At 53.7% G+C, this 22,234-nt stretch overlaps 3 protein-coding genes across 3 annotated transcripts; 1 reads left to right on the top strand and 2 right to left on the bottom strand.

The window, feature by feature from the left end:
• Positions 1-623: 623 nt before the first annotated feature.
• JDV02_002168 (uncharacterized protein) lies at positions 624-2,360 on the bottom strand. Its single transcript, XM_047983168.1, has 2 exons — positions 1,911-2,360; positions 624-1,813 (listed from the first exon to the last, which is right to left on the bottom strand). The coding sequence occupies exons 1-2, from the start codon at positions 2,208-2,210 to the stop codon at positions 632-634; spliced, it is 1,482 nt and encodes a 493-aa protein (XP_047839138.1). The 5' UTR covers positions 2,211-2,360; the 3' UTR covers positions 624-631.
• An 8,197-nt stretch (positions 2,361-10,557) lies between these two features.
• JDV02_002167 (uncharacterized protein) lies at positions 10,558-12,497 on the top strand (the record flags this gene model as incomplete). Its single annotated transcript, XM_047983167.1, has 2 exons — positions 10,558-10,563; positions 10,641-12,497. 2 exons carry the CDS (start codon positions 10,558-10,560, stop codon positions 12,495-12,497), a joined length of 1,863 nt encoding a protein of 620 aa, XP_047839137.1.
• A 7,437-nt stretch (positions 12,498-19,934) lies between these two features.
• JDV02_002166 (uncharacterized protein) lies at positions 19,935-21,618 on the bottom strand. Its single transcript, XM_047983166.1, has 2 exons — positions 20,579-21,618; positions 19,935-20,452 (listed from the first exon to the last, which is right to left on the bottom strand). The coding sequence occupies exons 1-2, from the start codon at positions 21,595-21,597 to the stop codon at positions 20,107-20,109; spliced, it is 1,365 nt and encodes a 454-aa protein (XP_047839136.1). The 5' UTR covers positions 21,598-21,618; the 3' UTR covers positions 19,935-20,106.
• Positions 21,619-22,234: the final 616 nt, after the last annotated feature.

Genomic DNA, 22,234 nt, shown 5'->3' with positions numbered 1-22,234 from the left:
GGAGAAATTGGTATGCTGTTGAGGATATTTGTTTTGATAGGGACGCAGGTGAGGGCCACATTTGATCTGTCCCGGACCAGAGGAAACCCGCTTCGTGTATGAATAAGGCGATTATGCACGATGACCGCCCCCCTTTATAACCCACTAAGGCTATGTTTCACTCTCATGTTAGAAGCTGACCACTAAGTCGCAAGGTGATGCCGTTCAAGCGCCCCAGTCGAGGTAATGGCCAGACGAAGTAAGTGCAATACGTACAACAGCTGTTGGTACAAGGAGCGCGATAAGTTGATGGGAGTGAATAAGCAACGCAGATTCTTGTCGATAAACCGTGGGCCCTCATCAGCTTGGACAAGACCTTCAATGGAAAGACCAACGTGGGAGCCCCCTGAGGGTTGGCAGCGACAAAGGAGATGTGAAGTGTCGCCGCCGAGGGCTGGTCAGCATCACCTGCAAGATGTTCGCACCAACGGAAAGTCGCTATCAGAGTTAACCCATCAGAAAAGAGCATGCTCTGGACACTGCAAGTCCTTCGCAACTACTGGAAGACATACCGGCAGTAGTGCGCCGGTGGCAGAACTCGATGCGAAAATGGTCGCGGCATTAGCCGATAATAACAATCGTGTGCTCATAACTATGCGTCATCAGTGGCGAGACTTTTAGCCATATCCTCAACCGTCCTTGGAAACTTCATCTCTCTAGCACTTCTCACTCTCTCCTCACTTGCCGCCCAAGGCTCTGGCACTTTCACACCTCCCTCCTTCCCTAACATCATCTGCGCGACTGCGATGCCACACCGTGCTGCTACCGGCATGCCATGCCCCGTATATCCGGCGCTAATCCACAATCCATCAGCTTCGTCTCCAGGCTCGAGATCAGTCACCAGCACGCCCGGGACGGCTCCAACCCAAGGGTTGCCGTCAAGAGAATAGCCCATGATACCCGTCCACTCATATGCCGTGCGTAGCGCGTCTTTCCCAGCTTCAGGCCCAGTGGGCAGTTGCACTGCGCGTCTCAGGCTACTACGCAGCAACTGACTCAGAATCGGGTTGACTTCGTCATCCCGCGACACGCCCTCATCCCCCGTTGGGGCGGCAAGATCAATGCCAAATATGATTTCATCGTCTACTCCATCCGATTTCTGCGCTCCTTCATGCCCCCGCTGGATTAAGTAATGGTGAGTCAAGTACTGCTGGTTCGAATCCTTGATCCAGAGGTAGCTGTGCGGTAGTGGCCTCGAGGGTCGTGGTGGATCGAATGCACAGACCTGCCCTCGCATCGGTACAATAAGACCCGTCAACTTGGGCAGTAAGTACGAGGTGTAAGCATTACTCGCTAGGAGCACATCTCGAGCACAAATTGTGCCCCTGTCTGTATGCACAAGCCACCCTGCGCCGCGTCGGTGGAGCATCGTCACGGGCGTATTTGTCTGTAGATTAAATGCAGTGGCGCAATGCTCATTCAGAAGTTGCTCCAGCAACCACGCGACAAGTTTGTACGGCCAGCATTTCGCGGCATTCGGGTGGTAAACAGCGGCAATAGCCTCCGGCACGCGCCGGGACACAAGCTCATCCTTGTCTAGAATAAGAACAGCCTTATCGCGGAGATCTCGGTGTGCTTGGAGGCGTTTGATTCGCCTTTGCGCGACACGTAGAACCTCCGGGTCAAAGATGGGCTGCAAACTGCCGACGACTTGCCAGTCGCAAGGGATATCGTATTTGGCGACAAGGGCTTTGATCAGATCAAACGTGGCGAGCTCGAAGCGGGCAACCTCGGGGCTGTTGTTCCAGACCCCAGGATGGCAGTGTCCACCATTCTACAACAGTTAATATTCTCACCATGTCGAGTGTAACATTGCAGTCTGACGACAGGGGAAGGCCAGAGATGGGGGCAGTCGACAAAGAGACACTTACCCGCCCTGTCGCTCCCCAGCATGCCTCCCGCGCCTCAAGCATAACAACCTCCCTTCCACCTGCGACTAGCTCCCGCGCGGCAAAAGTGCCCGTGATGCCGCTCCCAATGACCACAACATCAGCGGTGGGTGGGAGACTTTTGGTGGTCTGGTGGCCCCACAACTTCTTGGACGGATCACGATGCCAGTACGAATCCGTGCTATGGTGCGTGGGCAGCCCTGACCGGCCGTGTTGGAAAGGGATACCGTTCATTTTGAGGAGACTGGTGTGTGACCAAATCCCGGTATTCGTATAGGGCATAGCCTCCGCTTTTGAATAAAAGCTTGGCTGATGCACAGATGTGCTGTTATTTGCTTTGGGTGACTTCAGGCATGGCTTCGAAGATACGCCCTGAAATGCCACGCCACGCGCGCGACGGTTCAGGCCGTTCCCCGCACGTCGTGTCCGAAGATTATTGGCCAGATTGCGACTCAGTCTGACGTGCAAGGTTTGGCCCGTCAATATATATGTCTTAATATATAGTTCCAATAGCAAAGAGAGTCGACATCTTTAAGGGTGGCGATTTTATACCCTTTACTAAAAATAGACTTTATAATTCGTTTTAGCTCTATTAAGTGAGAGTTGAACTTAGGGAGTAATATAGACTATATATAAGAAAAAAAAGAGGGCTTATAACCTATTAAGATATATATAGCTCTAATAGCAAAAGGGAGCCGACTCTATAGTTAGGAGCTACATCTATACACCATTCTATAATGTGCAAATTACTAACGAGTGCACGGAGGACCAGAACCTGTATGTAGACAGTCTACAAACCCACCCGAGCTAGTAGGATGATATTCATGGCCTGCTCGTTGCAATACTTGTCACTTACGCGGTCCGCCGTGGCTGGAGCAAACTAGTGCGGCAAAAGGGGTTCTTATCTTCGACGTTCCATCTTGTCGTCTTCCGAGTCATCAGTATCACGAGGCCTACATTGTGGTCGCTATCCCCCTCTCTCTTACAGACTACAAATTGTGTCTTGCTTGGATTGATTTTCTCGCATAATTTTCTCGCGTATTTGTAGCTTGGGGAAGTACCCTCAATGAAACAGAACCAGTCCGAACAAAATGCGGATTGAGTCTCCTTGGAAAACATCAACCGGCAAGCTTGTTGAAGCCGATGAACAGCCTCTCAGCGCAAGTCGCACTCATAGGCCTGTTCGGACCAGGATATTCCCTTTCATCAGCCACGAAAGTGGTGTAGTTGGTGTATATGGCAGCAAGTCCCATGCGCAGCACTAATTTAACTGGTCAGGCCCACGTTGTCTGTCCTACTCCGGCTCCCGAGACGGGGTGATTTCCGTTGTGGATAGTCTTGAGGATATGACTCACACTCCATGGCAATGGGTTGGCCGATACAACCCCTACTGCCGGCGCCAAAAGCAAACAGCCACTTTTTGGCGTCGTTGGAGTACTCTGGCGCCCCCGTACGCCAGCGGTCTGGGTTCCACGCATTGTGATCTGGATAGACATCAGGGTTGCGATTGAGCAACCAGCCGTAAGTGCCTATCCGAGTACCTGAAGGGACGTTTAAGATGCGGCCAAGACGACAGGTGCGGTGGGCAGGGCTGACTCGTGGGTCGAGATTTGGTGAAGTGTTACGCAGCCGAAGACTTTCTTTGATGACTGCTTCCAGTAAAGGAAGGCGTTCTAGAACGTCGGATCTCGGTAGATTGCTGCTATCATTGCTTTGGAAAGGGTTGTTTATGGAGCGCAACTCCTTGCGGAGGTTTAGTTGGACATGAGGATGACGTGAGAGCTCGTACAGCATGTATGTAAAGGTGGTGCCGAACGTTTCGCCTGTTGATGCTGTTCAACCGACTGTTGTCAGTCTAGGTGCAGCACAGATGCACTGAACTACCGCTTTGGACCATCGAGTTGCCCCCAGCCACTCACCAATATGGTCCAGGCATTCACTTGCAAGCTCAAGTCTATGCGTGGAATTTGGAGTGAAGTCGGCATTGGCGTTGAAGCCATGGACCTGAGCAATACCCATTCGAACCGCATGGTAGAGTACGGGTAGCTCTCCAGGTGGCAGCGCATGCAACCCCGCTTCGCCACGGTATCGTAACACTTCTTCGGCAGCGTCAACCTTCTTCAACGCCCAGGTCTCGAGCTCTCGGCGGGCTTCAGTGTAACTATCGGGAACTATTGGTACTCCGAGTGCGCTCAAGAACTTAGCAAGTCGTGGATGCTCTTTGAGCCAGAACCCTGCCTTGCCGTCGGGGAAGCTAAGATTGTACAAATTTAACCAGTGCTGATGAGCGGCAGCATCATTGAGAAATCTGAGGCTGAGGGGTAGCCCAAAGCAAAATGCAGAGACGAAGTCCAGGACATAGGACTGGGCTAAAGGGAGTACATTTGCGGCACCGTCGGATGAAGATGCAATGCGGACGAGTATGGGACAGAAATTGTCCAAGACGACTCTCCTCAATATAGCGCGCATGTGCGGCGAGGAGAGCAAAAAGTCACGGCTATATACTTTCCTGATACGGTGGCGGCGGTGGCGATGCTCCGAACTTAGAATTGTGGTAAAAGTGTTCGGTGTTCTGGAGGCGATGACAAAGGTCTGTCAGTAGCAATACTAATGTAAGGATAGTGGTGTCCAGGGCATGCCTGTATTTGCGAACCTGATTGTCAGTAGAGCAGGCTCATACGCACCCATGGGTCATGAAGTACCGGTAGGACGTATGCTTGTCAAAGTTTGCGGCACCAACGCCCCAGGCGCTCCGTACAGCATCAATATCATTAATGGCCACTTCGCAGGGGCCAAGACGGACGAACGGGCCTTTCTTGAGGAGAGCCGCGCTGACATGCTGATACTCTGACCCACGGAGTCTTTGCCATTGGATCCAGAGTGAAGTGAAGTGTGCGAGTGGATGCACCGCGGGAACTGATGCTAAAGGGGAAATGAAAATTGGGTAGGCGACATGAGTCCAGAGCAGCGTTACAACAATGGCGAAAACCGCCACATTGAGGAGGGTATACATCGAAGCTGGACTGTTTCGTCAAAAAGCTTTCTGGGCATAAAGTAGTGGTTGAGGACTCGGGTATCTGGCATATAGTTCATCAGATGGTATTGGAACCACCTACTTTCCAATATATATCAACGGGTGTGAGGTGGTGCATCCCCCGTACTGATTGGCGACATGGTAGCTATGCGGTACAATCATTTTGGACAGAACAGTCAAGGAGATGTGGAGCAATGAGAGACACACAGCTACGAGTAGCAGAAGTGTTGCTTACCAACGACGATATGCGGGTGCTTGAATCAAGTGCCGCTGACTTATAAGACGCACCCATGGCAGCAGAGCGAAGCCACAGGGGTCATCTGCAAAAGGATTATATCCGATGGGGGCGAACCTATAAGGTCGCAATGGGCACGGACCCACTCGGTTCGTCCCGTGGTGTATTGAGTTGCAATGGCTGGGCCTGGTGCATGTGCCGAACCGAGGACGTGTCATGGCTGTTCGTGGGTTGCATTTCCAACGGGAAGGCTGAGACGCTGGGCATACCTAGCGCCTGATCTGCAAACGCCTACATGTAACCTCACCGGTCTGGCCTCGGCCATCTTCACTGCATGTTGCCAGAGCGTTTGTTATGCATGTGTTACCACATACACAATGCAACATGCGCCGAAAACAGTTACAAGACAGGGCCTTTTCTGCCGCATGTTGGTTAGGGGAGACCGTGGCGCATCCTCGACGATGCATGTTCCAGTCCATCGGGCACTAAGCTACTTGGCTCTGAACCTGATGATTGATTAAAAAACGTCCCTTTCATCTGTGAATCGGGCGCAGTCCGAAAAAAATCCCTCGTCGTGCTGATCAGGGAGCATTGTGGCTTGCATGAGTCTTCTTGACTCTGGGGCAAGCAAGGACAATGGGTCTCCGACCCGACGATTCCGGGCCAAGAAGGCGGTAGGAATGGCATAGCCAATCCGTGATCGCAAGAGCCGCTGTGTTGGTCTCGCCGAGGGACATCAATGGTCTACAAGGGCCGGCAACCATTTCTCGGCTTGAACGAGGATAAATAGTCCACGTTGCTGCCAAGTGGGGTTTAAGGCCGTCCACTGCTGTTGCTCATCCACTTCTGTAGCTCGATTTCTCGGCGTGTTTCCAATCAAGGCTACCTGTCCGTCGCGCTACTCCGGCTTCACAGAATGGGTTCAGAGGTTCCGCTCATTTTCGCAGATGACGAATGGTCACCGCTCAAGGCAGTCATTGTTGGCTGCGCAGAACATTCTGCCTTCCCTTCCGAGCCGCACTGTATGATGTCGGCCACAATGCCCGCCGAACATCTTGCAAATTTCAAACATTCGAACCCATTCCCGGCGAAACTACTTGTTAAGGCTCAGGAGGAGCTCGACAACTTTGCTGCGATTTTGCAGGAGCTTGGTGTACGTGTTTACCGCCCGACCAAGCCAGATTGGCTCCAAATTGGCGGATATACTGGTGCCATGCCACGAGATGGCCTGATGACTGTGGGTTCCACCCTACTTGAAGCCCCTTTCGCCTGGAGATGCAGGCGCTTTGAAATTCAACTGGCGTACGGTGATATCCTGGCCGAGTTGAGCAGCAGCGGCTCCGCGAGGATTTGCCGAGCCCCTTTGGTCATTGGACACGACACTCTGTACGATAATGTTGGGGAGGATGAACCGGCCCAAAAATGTGGCAAAGGCCAGCGTCACCAATGGGCTATCAACAATTCGAGAGCCGCCTTCGACGCCGCAGACTTTATGAGATTTGGCAGGACAATCATCGGCCAAATCAGTCACGTCACCAATCGGAAGGGGGTGGAATACTTGCAAGCCATGGTTCCCGAGGGCTACACTGTCGAACTTCTCCACACCACCGATGAGCATGCAATGCATATCGACGCCACAATTCTACCACTCCGCAATGGCCTCATGGTGTACAACCCGGGCCGGGTAGGTGAGGGTGAGCTGAGGCGGCACCATGTATTTCGGGACTGGGAACTGCACGCTTACCCCTTTTTACCGCCACCGCGAGACCCCGCTGCCCCCCCTTTGTATATGTGCTCGTCGTGGTTGGTTCTTAATGCACTGGTTTTGGACGAGAAGCGGATTATGGTCGAGGCAAGCGACACACAGTTCGCTACTTGGATAAAGGATGAGTTTGGTATGGAGCCAATCATGTGCTCTTTCCAACATGTCAATAGCATTGGTGGCTCATTCCACTGCGCTACAGTCGATCTGGTGCGACAAGCCTCATGATCGATCAAGACAGGCGGGACGCAGGACTATTGGGACTCCGAGAGCCGTAATGGCGCGCCAAGCGAGGAACCTTTCGTTACTCACTTGCTAAAAGCACATGAGTACTCTATGCCCGGCGTCTATTTGACTTATTAGTACCAACAACCTACCTTGATAACTGCGCCACGCAATTCTCCCCTGTAAATATTCCCCATGTCGCGGAGCAGATAACTGTGGCTATCGCCACGCGCCTGGCAGACCCGTTGACGGGCACCAGGGTCTGACGCGCAGCGCCTTGGAGCCGATGAAATGCTGCATGGACATCTGGGAGGTTTGCCGCGGGGGCCGATCGTATTCACTTGTAGTTATTGTGTGTGCAAAGCGAAAACCTACCATGCGGGAGAAAAGAAAGCCGCCCCACGGTTTGATCTCGACAGCTTGGCCTTGCGAGACCTTGCAAGCGGCACTGAATTAGGCTGTCCGCGGCGCTTTCCTGCTTGTTTAACTCAGCACGGCCCGTGTCATATTGGGACCAGACCTGAGCGGAAACGCGGCCGCTGGGACCGAAAACACACATACACGAACACGCACACGCACACGCACACGCACACGCACATCTGCGCCTCGCCAGCTGAGTGGGCGGGGGCTATTCAGGGAAAATCCGACCATCGATTCCGGTGAGATGGGCATCAGTACTTCGGAGATCGATGGTCAGCTGTACCCGAAGATGCGCAGCTCGAGAATTCTATGCAGTAAACGAGAGAAGTTGACTACTCTCACTGGCATGGGCGGCTGGGAGCGCATCCGTCTGCAGGCCAACAGCACGTACGGCAACCATCGCATGATGACAATTCCGAAATCACACTCAGAGGATGCCACGTATGCCATCTGTCGACCACCTGATCCCGCGGCACCAGGCTTATTGCTAGCGTCTGCAGGTCTCATGCTTCCGAGAAACGGTGTCACGTAGATGCCGTCGCGCATGCAACATGGCCGATACTACGACGGCTGGCATTTTACGCAATTTAACCCTCAGCTCCAGGAAATTCCATGCCTGTTCCCCACACACAAATACCTCCACGAGGGCACATGACGGCATCGCAGATATCCAACGCAGCCAGACAGTACATTGTTTAGGCTCTCTGACAGTATTCGTTCGAAATTACTTTGAGAGTAAGGTGAACTTGACAAGCACCAGCGGGTCATGGCTGATCCCGAGGATGCAGGTCGTGTGAAACTGCCTTGTCATACTCTGTCAACCACTTGTGCGCCATACGGAAGATAGCAATCGAAGGTATCGAAATGTGTGGCCATTGTCTGGAAGTTCCATGCGGTGTTCACATACCTCAGCCAAGCGGTTCGCCAGCCCTTGGAAGAAGTGTTGAACGTCCGATCGACAGAACAACCAATAAGGCGGTTGAAGCTACAAGCACTGCCACCGTTTCTGGCACGCTTTACGCAGTTATACGGAGAGACCTTGTCTTGATTACGAGTCCTGAAAAGAATATGAAGGATGCTCAATTGCGAGAAGGTCTTATTAAAGATCGATATGCATCATTCACCAGTGCACCACCATCATGGGAGCAGGTGCCAGTAGCCGCGATGAGAGAGTGTGGAAATGGAAGCTGCCCGGGAGCAACTACCCCAGCGACAGTATCGACAACCATTATTGCAGCTTGGGCCTTTGTGCTGGGTCGGATGTTCAACTTAAAGGAGGTTGCGGTCAGTACCAGGCGCTCGAAATTAACAACCAAGACGAAGACCGGCTCTGTAGTCACAATCCCAATGTGCATAGAGCTTCTCAACGATCAGACCATTTCGCAGTACCTTGAATCAGTGCGACAGCAAGAAATCGACGAAAGCTTTCTTCCTCCACCACAGGACGGAGCGCAGCAACCTGGAAAGATACACTATGAAGCCCAACGATCACAAAGTCTCCGGACGCTGGTGGTTTTCCAGCCAATAGTGGCAGGCGAAATGCACAGCACTGCAAACGACCACAATCAACCTCAGGGCCACGACACGTACGACTTGGTGCTCCAAGTATTTCCTGGAGCTGACAAGATCGTCGTGTCGGTCGCCTTTGACCCGAACTTGATCCAGCCCTGGATAGTGCAGAAGGTGTTGGAGCAGTATGAGCATACCATGTCTCGGTTTGAACAGGCAGAGTTTGGCCTTTTGTTGACACATGTCGAAACGATGTCGGCCAAGGATCTTGAGCAGATATGGGATTGGAACGGTACCCTCCCACAGCCTGCCAAGAAAAGTGTCTACCAAATGATTACAGAGCGGGTTCTCGCTCACCCTAACGCCCCAGCTATTTGCGCTTGGGACGGCAAGCTCACATACGGCAAGCTGCACAACCTTGTCACCAGTCTGGCCGCCAAGCTTATCGACCTGGGAGTTAGACCTGGCGTATTGGTCCCGCTATGCTTCGAAAAATCGCTATGGACAACGATTGCCATGCTCGGTGTAGCAAAGGCAGGCGGCGGTTTCGTGTTGCTAGATCCATCTCTGCCGACACAGCGACTCCAGACAATTGTGCAGCAGGTCAAGAGCGACCTACTCCTATGTTCCCTTCTCCACCAGCAATTGTGTTTGCGACTGGCACAGAAAACAGTCACAGTTGATGATGCCTTCTATAATTCCTTGGGAGATCAAATCGACCTGCTGCCGGACGATGTATTCTGTCCTTCGTCTCCGTTATATGCGATTTTTACATCTGGGACAACAGGCACGCCTAAAGGGGTTGTGGTAACCCATATGAATGCCGCCTCAGCTCTCAAGTATCAGGTAGAGCTTCTGGGGCTCAATACTAGATCGAGGCTCTATGATTTTGCTTCATATAACTTCGACGGATCTATCAACAATGCATTGACAGTTTTGGCAGCCGGTGGATGTCTATGCGTCCCCAGCGACGAAGACCGAAAGAACAACCTTGAGCAGAGCATATTGTCTTTGCACGCGAATACTCTAGATCTTACGCCATCAGTTGCTCGGCTTCTATCTCCAAGCAGCCTGCCCGAGGTACACACAATAATCTTTGCCGGGGAACTTTTGCGAGTCGCAGATGTCGAACGCTGGTGGGGCAGGGTGCGGGTGATTAATGGATACGGCCCAAGCGAGTGCACTCCCACCAGCACGATCAACTCTAATGCGACTAATAAGCCAGAAGAGGCTATCAAAATTGGGAGGGGCGCGGGCCTAGTGACTTGGATTGTGGACGCCGATAACTATCATCTTCTTCTGCCACCTGGCTGCATTGGAGAACTGCTCCTGGAAGGGCCTCTTGTTGGTGACGGTTACCTCGACGACCCAGAAAGAACCGCAGCTGTATTCATCGAGGACCCGGAGTGGCTACTTCGAGGTGCAGCTGACCGGCCTGGTCGCCATGGGCGTCTGTACAAAACAGGTGACCTTGTGCGATACGATGAAGTCGGAAGCCTGGCATTTGTCGGTCGCAAGGACGCGCAGGTCAAGATTCGAGGGCAGCGCGCTGAGCTTGGCGAGATCGAGCATGTCCTCTGCACTCACGGTTCTGTGGAAGATGCCGTTGCCGTTCTACAACATGACGACAAACGAGATCCGTGGATTGCCACTTTCGTTACTCTCCGTAGCGATGACGCCGAATTCCACGAACGACAGAACAACGACGAAGCACAGCATGTAGAGTTATGGGAGCATCATTTCGACAGCGATGCGTATGCCCTAGTTGAGAGTTTACAAACCAACGTTATTGGACGAGACTTTACCGGATGGACCTCTATGTATGACGGCACTACCATCGATGAAGAGGAAATGCATGAGTGGCTTGATGACACAATAGAAACGGTACTCAACGGCCGCGCGCCCGGACACGTGCTTGAGATTGGCGCAGGCTCTGGGATGATCCTTTTCAACTTGACTCAGGGCCTGAAGAGCTACGTTGCTCTTGAGCCATCCCAGAAGGCCGTCGATTTTCTTACGAAAATGATAGCATCAGTTCCATCACTACTGGACAAGGTCAAGATACACAAGGCCACTGCATCGGATCTTGGTCGATTGGATCTAGCTATATCCCCGAACCTTGTCATCTTAAATTCGGTTGTGCAATACTTTCCTAGCCAGGGATACCTCTACAGAGTCTTGCAGGACCTTCTTCAATTGCAAGGAGTGGAGACCATCTTCGTGGGCGATATACGATCTTATGCACTTCATCAACAATTTCTAGTTGCAAGAGCGTTGCATAAAGGTGGACAAAGACCAAGCAAGAGAACCCTCCGGCGAATAATGACTGAAATGGAGAACTTCGAATCAGAATTGCTTATCGACCCTGCGTTTTTCACTTCCCTGCAAGATCGCATCGGCAGGATCGAACACGTGGAGATTTTGCCCAAGAAGATGCGTGCGAACAACGAGTTGAGTTGTTTCCGTTATTCGGCTGTGATCCATGTTAAAGCTAGTGGCAGACATCTGCAGCTACAGATCCAGGAGATCAGTGAGGATACATGGATTGACTTTGCGAAAGAAAGCCTGGATCACCAAACCCTCTCGGATCTATTGTGCCGCAACACAGCTTCAAATGTCGTTGCTGTGAGCAATATCCCATACAGCAAGACCACCGTCGAGAGACACGTACTTGAAGCACTAAATAGTCAAGAAGACGAAAGCCAAAGTGGCGGCGGTTGGCTTTTATCCGCCGGCAATATTGCTGGGCGCTGCCCTTCGCTCTCTGCAATCGATTTGGTTGCGCTGGCTCGGCAAACGGGCTACCGAGTCGAGATCAGTTGGGCTCGACAATACTCTCAAATTGGTGGCCTGGATGCCATTTTTCACCGTGGACTACCAGCCGATGAGAAGGGGAGGACAATGTTCCGATTTCCCCTTGACAACTCGCGCCGACCTTACCATTTGCTCAGCAATCACCCTTTGCAGCAAGGACTGAAGAAGTCAATTCAGAAGGAGCTTTATAAGATGCTCCAGGATAAGCTTCCCTCGTATATGGCTCCACAAACGATCATCGTCTTGGATAAGATGCCCCTCAATAAGAACGGCAAGATTGATCGTCGGGCGCTTGCGAGTAACGTCGAGAATCATACGGCAGACCGAGAGCTGGCTCGACAACCGGATTCAGAAATAGGGCGGCAAATGCGGAAGATATGGGGCAAGATCCTCGATATCGAGCCGACCACGATCAGACAAGACGATGATTTTTTTCAGCTTGGGGGCAACTCGATCGGGGCAATGAGAGTTGTAGGTGAGGCCCGGAAGGTTGGCCTTGAGCTGACTGTGACGGATATATTTAGTTACAGGGCGCTGAAGGATGTTGCTAGACGGGCACACCATTCCTGACCTGTTCGGGTCGTCGTTGAGGCTGAAACATCTGGTACTGTTCTTAAATGCTAGGGGGCAATTGACCATTCACGATCTTATCATCATCCTCAGGTACTCGAGTTTACTGGAAGGGCGTTGACATGGCACCCATACAGAGGTACCAGTCGTGGCTCCTCCAGGGCGGTCAATACCGCTGTCCTGGTATGCGCGAGGGCAGCTGAAACGTGCACGCCATCTGTGAAGAGCCGAAAGACTGGCAAGTCGCTGGTTTGCTTTGCCTTCCACTCTAACAACACAGATGGGTTGCTGGAAGGCTTGTAGCATGTCGGCGGGACAGTGCATTTCCAAGCCGGGGCATCAAGCTGGGGCACTTCCAATCGTTAGCGGGGTCACTCGTGCTCCGCGTCTCGAGTTCAAGGCACCCAAAGTCTGGACGATGTCCTGTGCGTGTGGGAATATCACACAGGAAAATGGCGGTTCCGTGCGCAGATGCACTCGCAGGTGATCTAACTTCAGCTTGGAGGTGACGTCTTCCTGGTCGCCGCCGCCACGGGGAATGCAGAGAATGTCAAAGCTGTCATGTCCGTTTTAGCAAGACTCGACCTCTGCGTGCACTCACCCATGCTACGGGGCGGTGGTCGGCGGCAAACTCTCGACAACAATGCCGGACGACTTTCACGCCAAAGGCCTTGCGCGGAGGTGGTGCGCTGACCGCGGCCGCATACAACATACAACATACAACATGGAACTGCTTCTGGACAGTAACAAATACGTCCGCTGCTTAAATCGCTGTGACAAATCACCAAACGAGACCCAGCGGCGGTCACAGCGACGAGGGAGCCCCTACCGCCTTCCTTAGGTCCGGTGCCCGGTTACGGCTGAACCACCAGCGTCGTTCCGGCTCAAGTGTTACACCTTCGGGTCCATCAAGGGAGCAGTTGATCGGGCATATGCTTTCGTACGAGAACGACACTCCGCCGTATGTCCTGCCTGTTCCGCCCTACTGGCACCAGTCACCTAGTAACTCCTCTCACCTGTCCACCGCGTCGCCACGCTCTTTGGTCTTGGTGGCGGTATATCTGGGTCTGAGCGACGAGTGACTTGGAGCCGTCAATGACTTGCAGTCAAGCTAAGCGCTCGACATGCGAAACGGTAACTAGTGCCAACATCGCAATTAGCGTCACGGCATTTCTTAGCATCGAGTACGTGGGTCCGACGACAACGATTGCCGGCTGTGTGCTGGCGTGTGTGGCAGGCATGCAGGCGCCGAGGCTCACTATAAATACCGTTTATTCCAACGCCGAAGGGATCAAACTCGCGGGGGCAGAGAGTGCTTCGGTTACGGTTGCAGCGACCGTGGTGGTGAGTGGTATTTAGATGACTGTGCAACATCACGGGCAGGGTTGACCCGAGCTGCTACCTTCTGCCGAGTGATCGGTGACGATGCAATCTGTGTACTCTTCGAACGACACAAAGGCTCGCCAGCCACTTATGGTCGTGCCAGTGGTAACATCGCTTGCCAATGCGGAGAAAGCAACTGTATGCTTGCCTTCGAGGTCTCGATGTATCACTCGCCGTCAATAGTCTGTACACTGCAACAGCTCCACAGGCCAGGGCAAGCTGAAATGATCCGTCGTTGGTGACCGACACTTCCCTGATCCGGTGTCTAGATTGGAAGAAGGCGTTGTCGACCCAGACGCAATACGCGCATTGCGTCTTGATTGTGTTGCAATAAAATGCCGACAGTTCACAGTTGTTCTGGTTGGAAGGAATGGTGTTTTGGACGTTGAGGAGCCCATGCATAGATGCGGCAGTCGTGTTGGTTTGTATCAACCCTAGTGCGCGAATGGCTATGCTGGGCCTATTGAGTTGGCTTGACTTTCGGAGCTGGATATTCAATGGTGCCAGATACCAGGAAAACCTTGACGCAGATTGTACAACACCTTAATCGCTCTTGGACGATTAGCCAATTCGTGCATCCTGGGAGAGTAAGGTATCGGCGAACGGAACTCGAGTTAATTTGGTCAGGAGGTTGTCCCGGGGAGTTCTTTTGCTATCCGTTTCAAGGTGTCCCCATATTTCTCAATCCACTGAATGATTTCCTGTTGGTGAAGCATGTCCTTGTGGTATGAAAATGATGTTATGATGCATCCTCGTTCAACCCTTGAGTCGACATCGAACAGGCCAAATCGCTGTATTTCCAGGCTAGAAGCTGGGGCACAACCAGCAGGGAGGCAAAGTTGCTCAAAAAGAGCGTCACCTCGCTCCAGCTGTTGGTACATGCCTTCGTAATTGAAAACAATCTCGACAGGAAATTCGGAGGCAAAGGTGTTGATATTCTCCTCATTCATGAAGCGAGAGTTGAACCACGACCAGCCATTCCGGGCTAAGCCGCGGATACTATCCACCGTCAGCCCAATCGTATCCAGCAGACCAATGCTATCACTCGGATGTATTTGCACAGGCCATAGAGTCGTGAACCAACCCACGGTTGTGGAAACGTCGATCTCATCATCCCATGGCTCGCGGCCATGGCCTTCGCAGAAAACTGTAGGGAGGGACCGGTTGGAGAAAACGAGTCCAAACGAGTGTAGAAGTGCCGATATCATGAGTTCGACTGGGCGGGTTGCAAATACATCGTTGCAGCCACCGAGAATTGCCGAGCTTGTAGTCTTATCTATGACATGGCGCTCAACAATAACGCCATCTTGAAGATTTTTCCTGCTTTCCATGCCCCAATAGGCAAGAAGAGGCGGTATAACGTCAAGAGGAATCGGGGTAAGAGTTTCCAGGTGCTCGGTGGTGTACTGAGCCTGTAGTGAAATCCAGGATGGGAAACTCATCGATGGTGGCAATTTTATGCGTCCGAGGGTAAGAAGTTCCTCTAGCTCTCGAAGCAACACCCGCCAGGATACAAGGTCTACCACAAGATGATGTATGGTGAGAAATAGACTTTGTGACCCAAATTCATCGAAAAGGACGCCACATAGAAGCGGTCCGTTCTTGATATCCAGCCCCGCACGACACTGCGCAATGGCCTGGGCGACATTAGGGCCGTTTTCCTCGTGAAAGTGTAGACGAAAAGACGACGTGACATCCCTTGTCATCCGCTGCTCCCAAATTCCGTTGTGACCTTTGCTGAAACGAGCACACAGGATCCTATGTTTTGAAACAATGGTCTGGAGTGCCGAACACAATGATTGACGGTCGACGCTCCTGCGCATCTTGAGCAAAAAGTATTGGTCAAAGCAAATAGTTGGGTCGGATTGCACGTGGCAATATAGCCTTTGGATTGGGCTTAGCTGTAGTGAGCCAATACTTTCATCGACATGTGTGGAAGTGGTTTTTTGCAAGTGTGTTGGTACAGCGACCTCTCTTGAGAGGCTGGATATCGTCTTGTGTTGAAGAATATCGCTAACGCGGACGTTGATTGATGAGTAACGAGCAAGCGACGAAAGCTGGATGGCCGTGATCGAGTCGCCTCCAAGCTGCACAAAGCTGTCATCCATCCCAATTGTGCATGGATCAAGATTTAGAACTTGGCCCCAAATTCTCTGCAACTCCCGCTCAGTATCTGACGTTGGCTGTCGCTTCACACTTCGCACCTTCGTCCGCATGTGCGCTAGTTGTCCGACAGACAATGACTGCCCTATCTCTCGCAACCGTCTCCGGTCCATCTTTCCTGTGGCAGTCATCGGCAGATTGCGCATGGAAATGAGCAATGTGGGCACCATGTAGCTTGGCAGATGCTTAGCCAGGTTGTTCTCCACATTCGGAGGAATGGCGAGTATCTCCCATGCAGTACTCTCCGGCTCGGCGGAGTTTGTCAGACCATCGAGTTGGAGATATGCCGCCAGCAGCGGGGTACCATGCCCTTGTGGCGCCAGAATCTCCGCCACAACCTGGATTGCTGCTGGCATGAAATGTTTGACCCAGTATTCGACTTCTCCTAGCTCGACCCTTTGGCCGCGGATCTTGGCTTGAGTGTCTTTTCGACCAACTAATGAGAGGCTTCCATCTTCGTTGTACCGGACTAAATCACCCGTCTTATAGAGCCGGCCGTGGCGTCCTGGTCGGTCTGGAGCGCCTTGAAGGAGCCATGTAGGGTCGGTGATGAATGATGCGGCAGTTCTTTCTGGGTCATTAAGGTAACCTCGGCCAACAAGGGGCCCTTCGAGGAGGAGCTCGCCGATGGAACCAAGGGGTAAGAGGTTGTTATGGTCCTCTGCATCAACAACCCATGTCACCAACCCCGCCCCTTTCCCTATACGAAGGGCTTCCTCAGGGCTGGACGGCTTCGAGTTAATCGTACTGGCGAGGCACTCAGCTGGTCCATAAACGTTGATGATACGAACTTTGCCCCACCATCGTGTCACGTCGCCAATAGAGACCGATTCTCCACCTAACATCAATGTCTCAAGGTGAGGTACTGTGTCTGGATCAATGAGACGCGCTACCGAGGGCGTGAGCTCGGTAAGAGTAACTCTAAGCTCCGATATGGTTTTGCTGATGTCGTTTCGTAGATCTTCTTCCGATGCAATACATAAACATCCTCCTGAGGCAAGTGTGGCAAAAGCGTTGTGGATCGAAACATCAAAGGCGTATGGTGCGAAGTCCAGCACCCGAGAGCATTTGGTGAAACCGAAAAGGTGGCGTTGATGTTTCAGGCCAGAACAAAAATTGCTATGGCTTGATATAACTCCTTTGGGAACGCCGGTGCTTCCCGATGTGAATACTGCGAACATTGCCGAGGAAGGGTGTTGAACTTGCTCGGTATAGTTGATGGTACATTCAGGTAAGCCAATCGTCTCTGCCCCGACTTGAACGACCGTCTTCGCTAGCCGCGAGCTTAGGTTATGCTGGGAGGAAGATGATAAGATGAGGCTCGATCCGAGCTGTTGAATGATTGATTGGAGGCGCTTCTCAGGAAGTGCGGGATCGAGCAAGACGAAGCCACCGCCAGCCTTGAGCACACCCAGCATTGCAACTGGCGTCCACATAGACTTTTCGAAGCAGAGTGGTACTAGTGTGTCCGGTTTGACGCCGAGGTTAATCAACCGGCCAACTAGCTGCCCAGATAAGTGGTCCAGCTGCTTGTATGAAAGCCGGCCGTCCCAGGCACAGATGGCAGGTGCGTTGGGCTGGGATTGTATATGTTCCTGAATAATATGGTGGACGCATCGCTCGAATGCTGGTGGAACTATGCTGTTCCATTGCCATATCGTTGCCAAATCGGCCAGCGATGCAGTCAGGAGGTCATCAGGGTGTGCCTGCTTGAGCTTGGGGCTTAAGCTGAAACCTTCCTTGGCGCCATTGAAATCGGCTGAGTTCGGTAGGAGTTGGGCCGATAGAGGCTTTGTGGCGGCTTGAATCTCATGATAGGCCGTGTCCGTATTGTCAATGTGCATCTTTGCGATCTCTTCAGAATATTGTATCACTATCAATTTCAGATCAGAGGTCTGGCCGTCATCTCGTGACAAATGAAACTTACCTGGACTCGCTCTCCAACTCCTCAGATATGTGGGAACAGGCTCGCCTGAGGTCTGAATTTTGTCGAAGAACCGATGACGAAACGGGCTGATGAAAACTCAGCATGTGCCTAGTTACCCTTGCGAACCAGTTTCTGCTCGCAGTGAGAATGAGCAGATGATATTGGAAACACTCCAGTTGGCCCTACCCGCCGTGTCATTTATGAGACTGGCATCTCGATTAGCGAGCTCAGTACGCAAGTTGAAACATGGAAAATGGTGACGTGTGCTTGTCTCATGACGTGGCAACCTAAAGAGTAGCACTATTTATAGTTGTGCGTTTCTCTATTCACATACCTCGAGGCCTGCTAAGCCCGCTATAGCCAATGGCAGCCCCTGCTATATAGTGGGCTATAGTGCCATTCTATGTCCGGCCGTACGTAACCCGGTGGCCCGCTGCAGCCGCGATAGCTTCAATTACACGCGCAGCCCGCTATAGCTCCAATCACGCGCAGCCCGCCGGCCCGCCGCAGCCCGTGACGGCTTTAATTGCGCTGGCCCGCCGGAGCCCGCCAACCCGCCGCGGCACGGCAGCCCGGCATAGGATAGCGCGGCACTATAGGCCCGGCTCGGCAGGTCTCGGACGCATCCACGAATATAGAGAAACGCGTGACTGTAAATAGTGCCACTCATCCTGAAACACGTGTCGCCACGACACAAACCGCCACTCGCGTCCCACAGTCGCGTCGCCCGCCCAAAAAACGTCGCCAGTCGACGCCGAGAAAACAGTAAAGCCACAACGATATCCAGGGGTCCCAAAGACGCGCGACTACCATCCGCGTGTTTGACACCAGTCCCACAACATTTCACAGAATCGACGCATTCCAAAGGGCGCAGTTTAAACATGACATTGCCCGCCCAGACGTTGTTCGCCTCGAGCCGGCCAAGGCGAAAGACGCAGCAAACAGTCTTCGTCCACACGCATTAGCAAAGCGCGAAAAAAAACCGCGTCGGCACGGGACCTCGGACGGGAAACGCGGACGCAACCGAGTCGGCGGAGAGTCTTCGGGCACCCCGTCACGATGTCGAGAAGACGCGGGCTCTCAGTATCGAATCAGCAAACGCCAAGACAAGACCGACATGACCCACGCCACAAGAACGGGACGGCAAGACATTACCGCTGACCGGCTCGGATGGCGTCGCACCGGCAGGAAGAACAAGAGAACAATCACTCATCAGGCGCCACGTTACACCTCCTTTTGCCCGGTAGGTTGCGCGGTCGCTTTCTCCCGAATCACGACAAGGGCGTCCCGATGTCTCACAGCCCGCGGCAACGAGCGGGCACGATCTCGGCATGCAGGCTCCAACCCCGGGCCATTCGACGCAACGCAACCACGGGCAGCAGGGCCGGGCTGCTTGAGCGCATTATCCAGAAGAGCTCGACGACCAGAGCGATGCCACACGTCACCCCATCGTGATTCGTACGAGAAAATACGCCGCGAGACCGCTCCGTGGTCGTTAGTCAAGAGCCGATCAGGCCGCCATGGAGTCGAGGACACGCCATTCCAACCGCGTACTCGCCGAAGGGTTTCGGCGACCTCCAGCGACGGTCCGAGCGGACCATCGCGGCACCGGAAGCAGGGTGGCCTGCTCGAAGCAATTCACACACACCTATCGTAGCAGGGAAGGCTAGGTCAGTATTCTAATCCGGGCGAGCCATCAGCTTTTGTGGAAAGAGCTTTGACTGTAGTGTAGGGGTGGAAACATTTTTGCAATAGTGAGACGAATGTGCCGAAGTAGGATTCTGGCGACAGACAAATTGCATGTGGCGTACGGGCAGCAAGGTGATCCACGTGGAGCCATCCTCTAGGCACCGGAAACGAGCTGAAGCTGGACGGCCCGGCCCGTCCAAGTTCGTGGACAGCGGCAAGACGGCCCGCACCTGAGGACCCTGCGCGAGGGGGTTATAGTGTGCCGTTACTAGTACCTTGGCCATGGTGCAAGCCACATACTTGTGTCTATTGAATTTAATAGAAAGCGTCCTAGGGGGTTCAAATGGCGTCTTATTAGTTTATACACGAGCGAGTCGAGATGTCCAGCCCTACTCTGCCACATCAACCTCCGCCGCCGCTGTCCCTGATGCTTATATTTTGGTCATGTCACAATGCTTCCTCACTAAACTCTTCAAAGCCATAGTCCGGCACCGGCACGGAGTGAGCCGGCGGTCCCGCGAATCGCGCGAGCAGCGGGAGCAGTCCGGACCGATAGAGGACGAACATGATTGCGTTGAGCATCCAGACACCCCATGCCGTCTGCGGGTGCAGCAAGTGCGGCATCCCCGGAGCGAGCTTCTGCGCGCGGTCCACCGTCGGGCGCATGGCGTCTTCGTAGACGGCGAAGGCGGCCCCCGGGTCGCTTGGGTGACGCAGCAGGGCGCCTGCGAGGTTGTACGCGCCGCTGAGGGCGAGGGTCGTGCCCATGCCGGAGATGGGCGATGCGCAGTACCTTTGACGTTTGAGGGCGAGTGTTAGCTCCTCTGTGCAGAGAGTATCGCCACAAGCTTCGCAGCGGAGAAGCGGGAGATGTCTCTATCTATATCAAGAAGGGGGGAGAGAAGGGGGTAGGACTCACCCGGCGTCCCCCACGAGAACGACTCGACCCTTGCTCCAGCTCTCCATCTTGACCTGCGCAATCGCGTCGTAGTAAAAGTCATCGGTGGCCAGCATCTCCCTCACCACCCTCTCGCTCTCCCAGCCCGCGTCCGCAAAGTACTCCCGCAGGAGCTCCTTTTGCACCTGCACGCCTCCTCGTCCGCTCGTCGCCGCGGCATCCAACCTCGCGTCTCCGTCGTCGTCGTCTTTCACTACCGCCATGAAGACGGTCGTCCGCTCGCCCGTGCCGTCCGGCCGCAGCATGATGCCCCGGCGGCCCGGCGCGTGATACCATCTCCGCCACGCCGTGTCGGTGGCCCCCACGCGCGGCATGCTGAAGAAGCCGCCGTACATGCCCAGCCGCTTCACGCGCTCGCCCTCGCCCTCGCACCCCCAGGCCATCTGCCGCGTGAGCGACTGCAGCCCATCCGCGCCGACGACCACGTCAAAGGCGCGCCGGACGCCGCTTTGGGCAAAGCGAACGTGCACCTTGTTATCCCCCCGCTGCTCCAGCTCATCTAGCCGGTCGCCAAACACAAACTCGATGCCCCGGCCGCCTTCCCGCCGCACGCGCTCGCTCGCCTGCTCGCTGCGCCGCCAGCACAGCTGCGCGAACCGCCCGCGGAGGATCTCAAATTCACTCGTAGGCGACGCCGCCGCCGAGGCCGCCGCCGTTTCTTCTTCTTCTCCACTGCTGCGACCCGCGGGAAACGCCGCCCACACGCGGTCCGCGGCGTCGACAAACTGCACGCCCGCCTCGCCGGTGGTGGCGGCGCGGACGGCGTCCAGAAGCCCGAGCTTACGCAGGATGGTGACGCCGGCGCCGCGGACGTCGATGTTTTGGCCGTGCGGGCGGAGGGCGGGCGCGCGCTCGAGGATGGTGATGTGTGGCTTTTGGGACGCGGGGAGGGGGGACAGGAGGAGGAAGGTGGCGAGCGTGGGGCCGGCGATGCTGCACCCGACGATGAGGATGTTGAGAGGGGGTGGATATGCTGACATGTTCGATGGAGTTTTGTTGTTCTTCGAAAGCGACGTGCGAAGAGTGATGGCTTTGGCCTTGCCGGTGCTGCGGTAGGCTAAGAGCACATGCCCTGTGTTGTCTTATATATATATATATATATATACATATATTATGCACGTTGAATGAGAGTTGCGATGCAGGCGATGAGAGACATCTAGTAGTATCGGCTGGCCTCGGTGATACGATATATACTTCGTACAATGTGAGTCACTAGTCACTACGTTGACAACTACAAAACCACAGATCCGGCTGCATTTGGCTCAGCTCGGGTGCCTGGCATGCAGCTTACGCGCTGTGCTGCCGGAACTAGTAGGCCATCCTTCAACATGCACAGGGGGCGGCAATACGTCATGGACCACGCCGGCACGGATAACTCGGCCAGCGGAACGGGGAACTGTGCAACCGAGCACGGGATTCGGGACCGCTCATTTCCCATTGAAACGATAGAGTGATTCAATCTCATGTAGATAATAAAGGCACCAACGTGTAGCAACGATGGCTTGTCAGGGTCTCGGCCCGCAACTGTCTGGTCCATCAACAAGCCACGGACAACAGACACTGCCTGCTCATTCGAATATCCTCATGCGGCTGGGCCATCCAAACAAAGTCAATCTA

Source organism: Purpureocillium takamizusanense, chromosome 2 (assembly GCF_022605165.1).
Source record: "Purpureocillium takamizusanense chromosome 2, complete sequence".
Lineage (NCBI taxonomy): Eukaryota > Fungi > Ascomycota > Sordariomycetes > Hypocreales > Ophiocordycipitaceae > Purpureocillium > Purpureocillium takamizusanense.
This window is presented reverse-complemented; position numbering and strand designations above follow the sequence as displayed.

What these genes read in the sequence shown, in the direction of transcription:
- JDV02_002168 (XM_047983168.1), bottom strand. Translation starts at nt 2,210, where the DNA reads ATGCCCTATACGAATACCGGGATTTGGTCACACACCAGTCTCCTCAAA. An exon ending in GCTGGGGAGCGACAGGGCGG is followed by an intron (nt 1,814 to 1,910) that starts GTAAGTGTCTCT and finishes TAACTGTTGTAG; the next exon opens with AATGGTGGACACTGCCATCC.
- JDV02_002166 (XM_047983166.1), bottom strand. Translation starts at nt 21,597, where the DNA reads ATGTCAGCATATCCACCCCCTCTCAACATCCTCATCGTCGGGTGCAGC. An exon ending in GTTCTCGTGGGGGACGCCGG is followed by an intron (nt 20,453 to 20,578) that starts GTGAGTCCTACC and finishes CAAACGTCAAAG; the next exon opens with GTACTGCGCATCGCCCATCT.